This window comes from Scophthalmus maximus, chromosome 4, assembly GCF_022379125.1.
Source record: "Scophthalmus maximus strain ysfricsl-2021 chromosome 4, ASM2237912v1, whole genome shotgun sequence".
Taxonomy (NCBI): domain Eukaryota; kingdom Metazoa; phylum Chordata; class Actinopteri; order Pleuronectiformes; family Scophthalmidae; genus Scophthalmus; species Scophthalmus maximus.
The window spans coordinates 8,732,767-8,747,350 of NC_061518.1; the positions used below are offsets into that span (position 1 = coordinate 8,732,767).

The window sequence follows — 14,584 nt, forward strand, 5'->3', positions numbered from 1 at the left end:
TTGTAATGTAGATATCTGAAAATAGAATTGGTAACAAACAGCATTTACTAGCATATACAACAGAAGTAGTAGTTTGTCAAAGTTCTTGACTTCACGGTCTGCTTTCTGGAGCTTTCTGTTACATCTAATGACCTTTAATGTTGGCTGAATATTTCTTACTGTTTACATGAGAAAACTCTCTTCATCAACCAGACTGTGAGAAGTGGGTACATTTACCAGTTAATGCTCTTATGTGCCAATTTAGGAATAATAATAAAAATGTTCTTTCCTGTGATCAACTGATCACATTTGATGAGAGAGTATGATAGTTATTTTTTACTCTTATCTTTCACTTGAGTCCAACATTTTACCTTTAGCTGTTTTAATGAATACGACCGCAAAATAAGAAATTCAACAAAAAAAACAAAAACAAAGGGAGGGCCCCTCAGTTGAAGATTAAATTAGTATTATTATATCGTTTCATTCTGTAACATTCTGGATTCGCTCCTGATATTGTTTTCCCTCTCATCATCTGTGTCCCTGAACGCAACCCCTGCCGCTGTGGGGCGCGTTCACGCAGCAACACTGCGCGTCCCAGTCATGTGACAGCGCCTCACCGCGCCTGCGCGCAGAAATACAAGATGGCGGAGAGTGCGGAACTGAAGGTAAGGCGCAGCTTGAAATCGTCTTAAATGTACTCGCTCCCCGAGCGTTTGTCTGTCGACTCCCGCGTCGCTTCAGTGGTTTAAGCCTCCGGGGGATGAGGCGGTGTCGGTCCCGGGGTTTCTCGTTCAAACGCGGCAGAAACTTTTCCTGAACGCGCCCGCGCTCGCAGGAGCATGTTTATGTTGATGTTGGCTCGTGTGAACGGACCGTTTTCTCCTGCACACCCGCCGCTGCCGAGGCGGGATTCAATTTTAAAAAAGCAATCCTCCTCTGCGTCCGGTTGTGAGACGTCTGATCCACGGCTCCGTGGCGACCGCTGCGGGAGACTCTCTCGGGAGAAACGGACGCGGACTTCGGGGGCGTCTGTCGCGCCGACGGGCTCCAGACTGTCAGTGGGTTTGAATGTGACAGCGGCTTCGCGTGTGATGATGCTTCGTGTTTGAAAACGCGCCATCGGCCCCGGTTGACATCGCCCTCATCGATAGCGATATGGCAATGTAGATATCGATACGACGATGTGGTTGTAGCGGCAGCAGCGGTGGTTCGTGTTCGTAAAGTTGATGTCGATGCCTCGCATCGTGTCCGTCTCCTGCCGGAGTGACGTGACCTGTTGATACTCGCGCAATAAAAACACGCAGCTCCGTGTCAAAAAGCTTCGATCGGTGGGGAAGTGGTCGAGTCTCAACCAGCGACCACACATCCCTGTTTGCTGCACAGCATCTGGGTTAACGTGCTTGATTGGTTGATTAATTCATTAATTCATTAATTTTAAATCGGTTAGAAATGTGCACCAATCAAGTACAAGGCTCTTGACACTGTCACTTTATTCCAGGATTTATCACTTTATTTCAGTACTGTCTATACTGTCTCTCTCTCTCTATTCCTTGTATATATATATATATACATATATACAATTTTATTTTTTACGCTATTTCACTGTGTTTTCTTAATCTATAAGGTTTAAAGCTGCAACAATTAATCGATTAGCAATTGACTACTAAATGAGCTTTTTATTTGCATGCACTTATGAGTTTGTGTGCATGCATGCACAGAACTGTATATAAGAGGGTGTATTGTGTTTTTTTTTTTTTGCTTGAATGTTTTTGCTGTTTTTGGCTGTTTTGTTGCATACCATGTTGTGACTGCAGCGTGCATGTCTGTGTGGGGACAACGTCATACCAACACCATGAATGTAGATGTTTTTGAATCTTTTTAAATCTTTAAAAAAAAATGTTTTAACTGCCATCAATCAATATCAGCGATTCACTTCCCTTCTCAGATTACTGCTTTTGTGTAAAAATAATCGTTAGTTGGAGCCATAATAAGGTTTTACTGGTTAATTCCATATATTTTAAAAGCTTTTATTTTACGCTTTAGTTGTTTCCTGTACAGTTACCAGATTAGACCTCTATAGGCATGCTCAACACAAAATGTCATCGTACTCGTACAGCGACAGTATAGATCTTGTTCTCTCTGCACTTATTTTATCAGTTTGCTCAGTTAAAAAGGTTATTTGCACCACAGTCGTACAATATATGCGCCATGCATATGAGTCCCTCATCTGGCCCCTGCGCTGTCAGACTCCAGCTTTTAAGACTTTAATTAAATGGTCCTTAACATTGTGTTCAATCAAATGACCAGAGTCGTGTCAGAGCCGGAGGTGTGGCTGCACAGGGGCAGGGTTCACATTCAGGGGTCAGTGATCGGCCTCGCTCCTTGATGGACTTTACAACAGTGTTGACGTGGTAACCAAACTGAAACCACGCTGTGGTTTAACTTAGCAAAGCCGAGTTGGAACCGATCTAGCTGCTATTGATCCCAGTCTTGGGCTATTTTTAGACTTTTCCCCAGTGTGTTGCTGTGGATCTATACATGCTCCTCTTTGTGCCAGCTGCTGTTCGGCTTCAGAGGCCCTAATGAACACAGACAGACCCTCTGCCTCTTTTGAAAAGCCAGATGTGGTCTTACTATATAATCTACCGGCGCCTGTACATTATGCTCTTTCTCTGATTAATGGTCGTCAGATGCAGTTCTCTGTGGAGTTTCTCTTTACTTGGCTTGATTTTTAATTTTCACATTTTCATAATGTAAGTTTGGTGCAGGGCTGCAACTCATGTGTATTCTTATCGTCAATTATTTGCTTAATCTACACAACATCAGGAAAACACTCAGGGATATTTTCCTTTTCTTTGCTCGTTATCATTGATTATCAAAATAGTCGCCAGTTGATTCTCTGCCATTAGTTGTTTGACTGAGAAATAAGTGGCAAATAATATGATAATCATTTTACAAACACAGATTAAAGCTGCTTTTCTCTGATTGGTAATTGATTTTTTTTCGGGTGGGCATTTTGGACTGTTTGTTGAATTCAACAAATGGTAAGTGATTGAGGTTTCCTGTCTGCACAGTCGTGTCAGGCTGGTCTTCTCTTATACTGCGTGCATCAGTGCCATTAGTTTAGTGCATTAACTTCACGTCCTGCTGTTGAGTCTATAATAGTGTACAATTTGAGTAACGTTTTATAGATGCATTGATATTGTTTTAGTGTCAGTTGATTCAATTTCACATTGTTTTTCAACCACTGTATCTGACAAACTGGCCTCAGGTCTTTGTTTAACAATCCAAACAACTGAGGTTTGGTTTAGCAGGGATTTACTGGTGACTGAGTGGTTTTACAGGGGCCAGTCACTCGGGGATGAAATATGCGAACTGTGTTCAATAAATGAGGGCAGCACATTCGGTGACGAAGGCCTGATCTGGACTTTACACTGAAAGACATGGCATGGATGTGGGACAACACTAGAGCAACCAACAGTTTCATTATCGATTAAACTGTCAGCTAGATTCTGGATTTTATACAACAATGTCAAGAAAAGCCTCATATCCTCACTTTTAAGAATCAGGAACCAAAGTGATTATTTATTGAGTCATTCAAATAGTTGCTGATTATTGTTTTAGCTCTGGACAACACATTACAAGATCATAGGTGTAAGAAAAAGGCTGCGTGATTATTTTCTCTCTCGATTAATGTAACGATTGTTCTCTGTTTAGTCTATGAATCCTTTGGTTAACTTTCCAATAAAGGATACCCTTAACTTCCATTAATCTTCCAACCTTTACTCAAGCATTTCTCATAAGAATACTTAAGGATAGAAATTTTAAATCCCAACTAAAAAATAAATCACGTGCCGTTCACTTTAAAGTCTAAGACCAACTTAAATTCAGCCCAACATAAATAATCCAAAAAAGATTTTAGGGCATGTATTAGTAATTAAAGTCTGACAAATATACACAGAAAATCTATGAATGAATGAAGGAACCATTTCAAACTATACTGCAGAGGCCCTTTTCGCATGTGTCTGCTCGAAAATGACATGTTCAAAATGAAAAGAGTATATTTCTGCAACTTCAGGGTCCATATGAATCAGATATATGAGTCAGAGTAATTGAAAATGGAACACAACATTAGTAAAGTCGATTTTGATTTTTGCCTAAAAAATCATATTATAGTGAATATTCTCTATGTAATAAAGCAGATGAAGCAAAAACTTCCATACACAATCCATAGCAGAACATCTGAACATTATCTCTTCTAAATGTCATGCTGATAAAGTCAAGGAGAGCAATGTAACAGTCTTCTATCGGGACATGGTCAGCCTGTACACTTGAGGTCTCATTTAATTTCTCTTATACGTCTAAATACAACTGTTTTATCAAAGACAGGTGTTCATCTCACTCTACAAACACTCTTCGTAGTCCTGCGTAATGACATCAGAGCTGTAATGTGTCATCTCAAAGTGACGACCAGCCTTTAAAGGATTTATAGAACAAAAAAACCCATTCATGACTAAACATCAAAGGTAAGACAAAGTTTGTCACCGTTTGATAAGAGCTTTTCTTCAGTTGCTTGTTTGGTCCGAGTTGCTTATAGATTGATAAGAAAGGCGCCGTTGGAATTGGTGGACTCAAATCTTTCTAATGTGAAGTAAAAAGAAAAGAGTCCCACACTTTGGAAGATCTGGTCTGAGTGTGATGGTGCGCTCACGCCAAAAGCGACGTCAATTTTCGCGTCGCCCACTTCGCGTGAGTATCTGAGTTTGCTCAATTTTCCTCCAGGGCAGATGGGCTTTCACTTCCATCACTGGGGATGAATGTAAACAGTGCGATGCATCTTTATAGCCCTATGTCAGAATACAGTCAGCTCGCAGATGGGGACGATTCACTGTATAGCCATATTTTTTTCATTGTTTTGCCACCATTGTGCTGGCAGTGGAAGTAGTCACAGAGCCAAATCGATGTCTGTGTGCCAGGAAGAGATGTCAAGACAGGACAGACGCCAGTGTTGTGTGATTCCAAAATGCCGGCATCCGATCCGTCTTTTCCAATGACAATATAGCAACTCTGTATCAAAGTGGCTTCTGTCTGATTACGTTTTGTTGCATTTGAGGTACGCAAGCAAAACTTTTGACTTAAGAAGTCATAACTGATCCGATTAAGTGAATATCAACTTTTACAAAGTCACTAATGATGCAACAATGAACTACGGCTGATAAGTCGTATTTATATTGTTAAGTTGTAGTAATCATTGCTGATTATTCCCCCTCCTAGTGTTAGTGAGCACCTCAAACTGTTGCACAAGATCTTTTTACTACTGTTTCACACCTGAGATTAATTTGATTTTGTAGTTTTAATGAATGAATTTGTCTTTTCTGTTCATATGCACCATGTGGGGCTTTTATCAGCTGCCACAGGGCTACAGTGCTAAATATACTGTCTGTGATATTGAGTGCTGGGATGACTACATACAAACAAAAGGTGACTGTGTGCGGCCGGAGTCATCAGTCCATAACAAAGAGAAAACTCAGAAGCTGTGGATGCAGAGAATGTCATTGGAAAGGGAAGGCCCCTCTTTGCTCTGTCCTAGTTAATTAATTTTTTCATTGACTTTTTCTATCTATAAATTCAGAATCAAGAAGTTGTGAAATATCAGTCACGTTCACATCAGACTTAAAATTGCTTGTATTGTCCAACCAACTACCCCAAACCCAAAGAGATCCAGTTATAATGAAATGAAATATACCACATGTGAGAAGCTGAAGATCCAAATAGTTGCTGGTCAACTTTCTGTAAATCACTTAACAGTTTCCACTTCAGTGACAATAGTTTGCCCCAACCTGCTTCATTGTGTCTGTGCTGAAAGTTTGTCCCCCAGATTCACAGCTTGGGACAAAAGGATTGGATATAGCCCTTTTTCTAAAGAACACCTGTAATGTTGCAGTATGGCTAGTCTTTTTTTCCCTTGAGAATTGTTACTTATTTTTGTCAATCGAATATTTGGTTTATAAAATGTCGGGGATTAATGATAAATGCCTATCACAGTGTCCAAAAGCCGGATAGGTCTTTGAATGGCTTGTTTAAGAAGTTCAAACCCCCTGAATCCCCAAATTCCCTTGTTCTAGGTGAACTGGTTCATAAATCTGTGATGCAGCGGCCCAAGACGAAATCTGATCTCGTGAAAGCCTCTTGATGTTGCCAGGCCCCCAAATGTGTCTTGTTGCATTGCATTTTGTTTCACAGGAGTCCCAATCCGCCTCAGCTTCTTTGAACTCTCTTCTCTCTTCTCTGGCGCTGCTGCTGCAGCAGCAACCTGGCAATACAAATAACTGTCTGTGCACTGGCGGCTTATAGGTGGAGACAGTCTATTTGTAGAGCCTGTGGCTAGGTTAATCCCTAATGATACAGGCTCTCATCTCCGCTCCCCTACATCCTTTCAGCACCTGCCTATTTCTCTTTCTGTCATCGTCATTATCGCCTGCAGTTAATGTTTGGTTTAAAGAGAATTAGACGTTCAAATTTAAATTACCAATGTGAAAATTACCCCCGTTCTCACCTGCTGCTCTATTTAAAGCTTGCATGCATTGTGCAGATGTTTGTGCACATTTACAAGCTCATACTGGGTGACTATGAGTGGCACCTCACAGCATCATATCAGACGGAGAGGTACAGGTAAATGCAAAAAATCTGGTTGTTGATAGGTGGATTAAAGATGTATGGCAGACGTGCACAGCGTAATGTAATAAGCTCACACTTTCTCGTCTGGTACAGAGATGTCAGAGGTATTTAGCATCGAAGCAGCAGGAACAAATTGTCTCTAGAGCGTTTATTACTCTTTTCCTCATTCTCTGTATTTTGTGAAGTTTATCAGTTCTGTTGCCACATAAAGATAACGAATGTGCTCTGTCACTTCAGGCTGCGTACGGTCTATATACAGTCAGCCCCAGTCTAAGGAGCATAAAAGCTCTGTTATTGTCGGATATTTTGTCCTCTGAGAGACCATGCTGTCTGCAGCCATTGACTTTTGTGCTAAGCTTTTCTTAGCTCCTGTGGTGATTTTGTTACATGGCCCTGTTGCCATGGAAACGTGTCACATTTGAGATGGACACAGGCAGGTCTTGGTCTGAAACCCGACTGCTTGATTCCAACTGGCAAAGAGAGACAGGCAGAAAGACTGGCCTCCCTTTTGGCAGATTTGTGAGGTTTATAAATATTGGAACATTAGAGACATTTTGGTCTGAATTAAGACGGTTAAATGAATAAAAATGTCTTGTGAAAAGCCGGCCGCAAGATTTAAGAGTCTGGTGTGTTCGTCAGACCCTCCCCTTGAAGTTCATAAATCTCCCACCCCCCCGAGACATTCAGCTTTGTGTTACTTCTCTGCAGAGTTTAGTTATACTTCCACTTTTGTCATTTGTTACTCAATTTATTCTTTGTTTGCGACAATGTGGCATGAGGTTTTGCGTGCGACATGCTTCAAGATTAGCTGCTGTTGTCACCTGATAGCACCTGCACCGCAGGTTACACAAAACACAAAAGGAAACAATCATTTGAAAAAAATTTGGGGAATCTTGCTGCACAAATTTGCAACTTAATAGGGAAAATATCTTAAAATGTTTCCTTTTCATATACAGACTTCATTTTAATAGTTGCTATACACTATGTGAAATTACGGATGGGAACATTTTCTAATTTGCAGATGAAGTAACTGTTGATAAGAGTGAAATATATAGTGTGGCCTTAATTTAAGATTTTTTTCTGAAATATGTTTTCTAGGGTGTTAATCCAGATGCAACTGAAGCATTAAAGGGAAATGCCGTCTTATTTTGCGAAACGTACACACACAAAAATCTCTTATCACCTGAACATTTTCTTGCATTTGCAGAAAATAACATTTTATATCAGGCTATTGTGCTCAGGTGTTTTTTTTTTCTTGGCTAACATGTATCTTCAAAGTCATATCATGACACCTGCAGCCCCACAACCTTTCGTCTCAGGTGAAGGGATTTGTGAATCTGTGGGAAAATGAAGGCAGCTAGTAAATATGAATCTCTTGAGTCCTGTGGGCTTGAAGGGTTAACGGCTAATAATAGTGAGCGCATGCTGTAGCCTCTCCAGTGACCTGTAACCCGAGGGACCGCAGCTTAAGACACTGATTCACCAAACACTCTTCATTCTTTAGGACGTAGCCTGCTATGAGCAGAAAATCCCCCAGCGGTTGTAAGAAAACAGGCTGAAATGAAAGGAAAATGTTGTGATGATCCACTGGGTCACCTCTTACCTGGCCGAAGAGACAATAGATGGATACTGATCTTTATTGATTTTGAAAGAAATTAAGGCATCCAGTAGTTTATTCAGGAGAGACAGTGCAAACCAAACAAACTGAAGTAATAACTCGAATGGCACTCAGTAGAACACAGACATGACATATAATTATGAAAAGAAGTGTTTTTGTTTACACTCAACACTCACTTCCTGTGAATTTTCCTGAGATGTTCCTGCTGTTTTCTTACATGGGCTCACTGACATATTTTCAGAAATGTTACTTTGGGGGCTGTCAAGAGAAGTTCAGGAACATGTCCGAAATTCAGTGCACGTCTGAAAGCAGCTTTGAACGCAACTCATTCCAGTACAACACCATCACTAACTATTAACTCTGTGCTAAAAAAATATCATTTCATTAACACCTCTATGACAGTATCAACAAAAGTTGAACATTGTCATTAAAATAGATTCTATGGTAGAACAGTTGTGTTGGATTGCATTAGATTGTGGCCACTTAGTGTATGTCATGATATAAAATAATGATAAACAGGTACACTAATAATAAGATGTGACATGAAATACTTACCACTTAAATGTGAACTGTACATGAATGTGCAAAGGTTGTGTACAAGTGGGTAAGAGTGTAGATGTGGAGCTGCTTACCGTATGATGCTGCTTCATGTTGACTGCTGTCAGATGTCTATTTCTCACCAGTTAGGTTGAGTTTTAATAAACCATCTGTCAGTCAATACAGTCTCAGAGGCAAAGTATTTCACTTTTACAGTTTTCAGTGAAGCTGGTGAAACTGCCTCAGGCTCTGCAGCATCTGTCAAACACCTGACACGCTACTGTAAAGTAAAAAAAAAAAAAAAATGTAATTAGGTTTTGGGCTTTTGTGACCTAACTGACAATCAAGCATCAAGGTAAATATTCATTTTATAACGTGCCTGTTTAGGTGATAGCTTGGTGAATACACAGTATTATAAAGCTGCTAATTTAAGAACACTACAAATGAACGAAAATGTTTTTTGATAACTTGACATTTTCCAATGTGACTTTCACCATGACGCTGCAGGTCATTTGGCATTAAAATGTCTTCCATTTAGCCTGATGTGTTTTTAGCCGTCTGCATTAAACCGACAACCGGCCTCACTAACAAAACATCACAGGGTCTTTGCCGAAGGCTGACATTTTTTAATTAAGCATCACGTGGAAAGCCACTAAACAAAGTTTTGAAGTGTGATGTATCATAAATCGTATTTTGGATTTTGTTTTTGTGTGAATTTAGAAAAAAATCAATCACCCTGAAATAGCTTTCTCTGCACTTTGTATTATAGTTTCACCGCATATTTCCCCCCGTCATTCAGCCGCAGAGAGTTACGCGAAGCAGAGTAGAAATTGATTTGGGAGACTTCATTCAGCACATTCCAGCCGGGTGTACATATCTATGAAGCCCAGGAAGAGACCGCAGTAACGCAACTACAGGTCCCAGGTGGCCCTGAGATGTAGCCCGACATCAGTGAGGCCAGTCTAAAGATAAGAAGTCGTCTGGCTTTCAACTCCACGAGCCTGCAGTCACGGGTCACTGTCTCTACTATTCCACTTCATCTCGGTGTCTGCCGACCTCCAGTGCAGCTCACTGGTGTCTTGAGTGAGTTTTAGCCCTGCTTATTTTTCAGTACGACCGCACTTCTTTGTCTCAGTTTTATCCTGCCAACAGTCCATGTTCTCGTAAACAGCAGCAAAACTACCAGCAGCGTCTACCTTTTGATATCAGATTACAATCACCCTTGTCTTCACAACTCTGTGCCATTCAGCCTTGAAAGAGATGGATTTCAAATACATTGTCTGCACGTGGCAAGCTGGAACTGGAGTTCTGTATCCTCAGGTGTGGTGGCACAGCATTTAACATACTAATGATTAAAAGAGAAATCGTTTGGAGCTCAGTCGTGCTTAGCTGCGTGAACCGATCCTGCTTTGGGGAGGGATGGCCTGTTCCAAATTTTGTCCCAAACTGTGCACTGGTTCTGATACCACAGAGGCAGGAGGGACGGAAAACAACAGGCAGTGGTATTTCAGAGTTAAGCCTGAGTCAGAGAAGCTGGAAGCCCAAAAGGAGGGGGTGGGGGAGGACAGAGAGGGTGGAGGATGGGGAGGGAGCTGGCACTCAGTACAGAGCCCTCTAGCTGGGAGTGGGAGCTTTATATAATGGCCAGGTAGTGTGCATGCCCCCCCCCCCCCCCCCCCCCCCACATCCACCTACACAACCCCTGCACCCACACAGAAATGCACACATCATGGAGAACCTTTGCAGAAACTGCTTGGCACAACATTATGAGCTTCACCATCTCCCAGACTCCTGGGACTCCAAAGAACTGCATTGTGCTGTCCACCTCCTCAAAACAATACACAGTGAAACTCTCCGAGAAAACGCGAGGATCTCAAAGGGAAACTACTGTATGTCGGTAGCTTGAAGCGTGACTTTGGTCTTGTTAGGTGCAATGACAAGTTACCTGTTTCTAACAGACCAGTGAGACAAAAACCTAAGAATTTCTAGATTGTTAATTCCTGTGTACTTGTAGATTCAGATGAATTAAATAATTTTGCTTTGTTAATGTCTAAAAATATTATCCAATATCCGACATTATTGGATAAGTTGTCTCAATGCTGGTGAAAATTTTTGTTGCACTTGAAATTTTTCAACCAAGTAGCACATGTGCACCTTGGGAAAAAAATATTAAGTGTCAAGTCCTGATGTTACCGCTCTCTCAAAATATTTTTGGTGTACTGCGTCACCTCGCCACGCAGTGGAAAAAAAGGGTAGCCTAAATTTGTCTTCCTGTGCAGGCTAAATTTGTACGAGGTCATTCAGTCTCGCAGCCCAAGGATTTTAAAGCCTAAGTGGAGTTCGTCATCATTATCCAGAGGTTTTCTCATCTTTGATTTCTCTCCCTCCCAAGTGAAAATGGAGGTTTGGAGATAGTTACTTTGCAGCTTCATTACTAATTTATTCTCATGCACACGAAGGAAGTGTCATTGTGTGCATGTCATTTGATGGTCATGGGACTGAATGGTACATTTGAGGTTTTGCACACATACCAGCCATTTGGCCAGCATATGTGATCTCTGCGGGCTTAATGATCTCTCCTGTTGTGCGTGGGTCCTGATGTGCTGAATGTGCGTGAAACTATTCCCTCTTGCATGCTCACTCTGTGTGTGTGCCAGATCTGTGGCATGCATACACTTTGTCTTTGTGACTGCCCTTTGCATGTGTGCAAATTAAGTGAAGCACCTCGCATGATAACCATGGTGTACGTGTGTTTGTGTGTGTGTGTGTGTGTGTGTGTGTGTGTGTGTGTGTGTGTGTGTGTGTGTGTGTGTGTGTGTGTGTGTGTGTGTGTGTGTGTGTGTGTGTGTGTGTGTGTGTGTGTGTGTGTGTGTGTGTGTGTGTGTGTGTGTGTGTGTGTGAACATTGTACAGGTTAATTTCCTGTTTGCACTTCTTTGTGGTCATTTCCCCTTTTAAAATATGAAAGTTGAATGTTTGTTATTAAATGCAAGATTAAGATAATCAATAGCACAAGTGTCGATAACTAACGACTAGATTACATTTTTGCTACTTGATATCAGTTTGATTTTTGGCTGCCAACTTTACAACAGGCCAGAAGCCACAGATGAAAACTAGCCTTTAGATATTTCTGGCATATTTACAGCGTTGTTTATTAGGCTGCAACTAACAATTATTTTCATAATCGATTAATATGTTGATTATTTTCTTGATTAATTGATTAGTTGTTTGGTGCATAACGATCTGGATTGTGTTAGTTGTTAACTGCAGAAAATGCTGGGTGTTAGCGGGTTTAAACGTTTTTTTGGCCAGTGTGAAAGGGACTATAGACGAGCAAAAGAAACCTGAAAATATTCACATTTAAGAAGCTGAAATCAGAGCATTGGACTTTTTTCCCCATAAAAACCACTTGAACCGATTAATCGATTATCACAATAGCTGGCGATTAATTTAGTAGTCAATTACTAATGGATTAACTATTGCAGCTCTAATGTTTATTAATTTGCATTGTCAGTGAGAAATTAAAAACGAATTAAATGAAATTGCTTCAGTTTCAGGATCTTAGTATTGGACATGCTGGTTTAATAACAACTGCAAGAGTTCATCTGAGATTTTCAAGTTATGATCATATCAGAAAATATCACAGTTATCAGGCTATTCAGCATTTCACAGTTAATCATTTGGTTTGTTTGGCTGTTGGATCAAACTGATGCCCTTTGCAGTATGACGATTGGTTAAGCTTGAAGCCCTAACTGCACGTCCGTCGCAGGAACACGCACAGCTAAAGGGAAATGTTATGCCAAGCTCAGACAGCCTGTCGAGGTTGTTTTGACAGTCCACCGTGCCACCGAAGTAGTGGGATTTGTCCCGGTGCTGCCGATGGCCCCTCAGTCTCTCCTCAGTCAAAGAGGAAGGGATATTCTCCATTTATGTTGATTTGAGCTTTGGGAAATTGTGAAGAGCATGTTCCCCCATTTTCTGTCAAGGCGTGATTGCGTCACATGAAGTCCTTGTCATGATCATGAAACCAGTTTGTGACACGGTGCATTATCATACTGGATGGAGGCATTACAATATCTTCACAGATCTTCCTGTGTATATTCCTGTCTAAAAATATTTTTTTATGTATTCACAGATGTGTATGCACAGATCAGATTACATCTGCATGTGGAGTTTTGAGACTCTTCATGGTCTCCAGCTCCTGGCAGATCCACACAAGCATGCTGCGTTTAAGTGCTGGTGAAAAGCTGGGATATCTGGGCTTTCAGTTGATTAACAAATTTCGAAGTGGAAAAGACATTTTCTTAAAACTGAATAACTTGATACTTCTCAATTGGAACATATACATATACCAACTATTGATCTAGACAGTCGGCTGTAAATGTTGGGTTGGTTTCAGCCGGCATCTGTTCTTTTCCTATTTTACCAGCAGAAGAACAGGAACATTTGTCGAAAAATGTTTATTTGCTAAATGTAGGTGTTCCAATCGAGGGGTAACAAGCGTTTATAAAAAAAAAAAAAAAACATCTCCCATGTTTCCCAGTTTTCCACCAGCCTTTGAAAGCAGCATGCGTTTGTGTGTCGTTGTGGACCTGGAGACCATTTAAGAGTTTCAAAACTCCACACGCAAACATCACCTTATCTGTGCGTAACAGGTGAGCCAAGCACAGACATTGAATAATCTGTGAATAAATACGAAAGAATGTCACAAATGTTTTCAAGACATCTGTATACATAGGGTTTGTTTCCTAAAGAAAAAAATTCTCAGATCTGTTGAATCCAAGTTGAATCCAAAAATTCTGTATGCGCTAAATTATTAGATCCAATTGCTTTGCATTTGTGTGTGGAACTCTTGAGTTCCTGAAATTAAACACAAAATCACTTGACACGTGTGCACATTAGTAAATCTTTTAGCTCTTGTAATACACATTTGTGGCCATTTAGACTCTAATTTCTCTCCGTAGACGAAGGGCGTTCACAGAAATCAGAGCCACTCTGCAGTTTTGCCGGCCAGTTTTCTGCAAGAGTTAGTTTGCGTGATTCAGTATTTTGTGTGTGTATGCAGGTGTTTTAAGAACATCTAAGCCTCTTACAGATGCAGTAGTGTCACTCTGAACCCGTGTCTGAGTCTCTCTGTGCCCGATAACGCAGAATAATTGAAACAAGCTATATTTAGCTCAGTGTTCGGTTTTAAATTATTACTGTTAAAGATTCTACCATTGACATTTGGGTCACCTCCCAGGCCTATAGGCAGATATTAAACTCTCCCAGTTTAATCATCAATACAAAATATGTGTAGAATATCTCTGGTTCATTTATTTATAGTTAAAGGAGTAAAAGGAGAGACCCAACTGCCACTCCCAAGGTGCATTTAGGTAGAAGAAATATTCTAGTAACAGCAAGTGGAAGATCAAATCAACAGTTTCTTTCTCAAATGTGAGAATCTGCACCTTTTTTCTGCTTAACAGTGGCTTCAGAAAAGTATTCAGACCCCTTCGCTATTTGCTCTTTTTACTGTGTTGAAGATTACCTTTTTTAAATGAAGAATATTTAACTAAAACTCAATAACGTTAATAATAACGTTGAAAAAAACATGATTTTAGAAATTGTTGCAAAGTTATTACCAATCATAAACCGTAATCTTTCATTTATCCCATTTATTTGAAGTACTCCGAGCCGTTGTTGTGGTTCTCTCTCACGCTGTTGTCAGCTACATCCTGTTTGCTTCAATTACTGTATCTATGAGATATGTCCACCTGTCATTGAATTGATT

General features: G+C 40.6%; 1 protein-coding gene across 2 annotated transcripts in view; it reads left to right on the forward strand.

Moving 5' to 3' along the window:
• The first annotated feature begins 594 nt into the window (after positions 1 to 594).
• Positions 595 to 14,584, forward strand: part of LOC118302050 (E3 SUMO-protein ligase PIAS1-like) — a 46,121-nt gene continuing 32,131 nt past the window's right edge. The window contains exon 1 of one of the 2 annotated variants that reach the window (XM_035627853.2): positions 595 to 644. In XM_035627853.2, the coding sequence (XP_035483746.2) occupies positions 621 to 644 (24 nt within the window). In that variant the 5' untranslated portion in view covers positions 595 to 620. Of the gene's footprint in view, positions 645 to 4,557; positions 4,729 to 14,584 lie in introns of those variants that run through there. The other variant, XM_035627852.2, reaches the window with a different exon arrangement.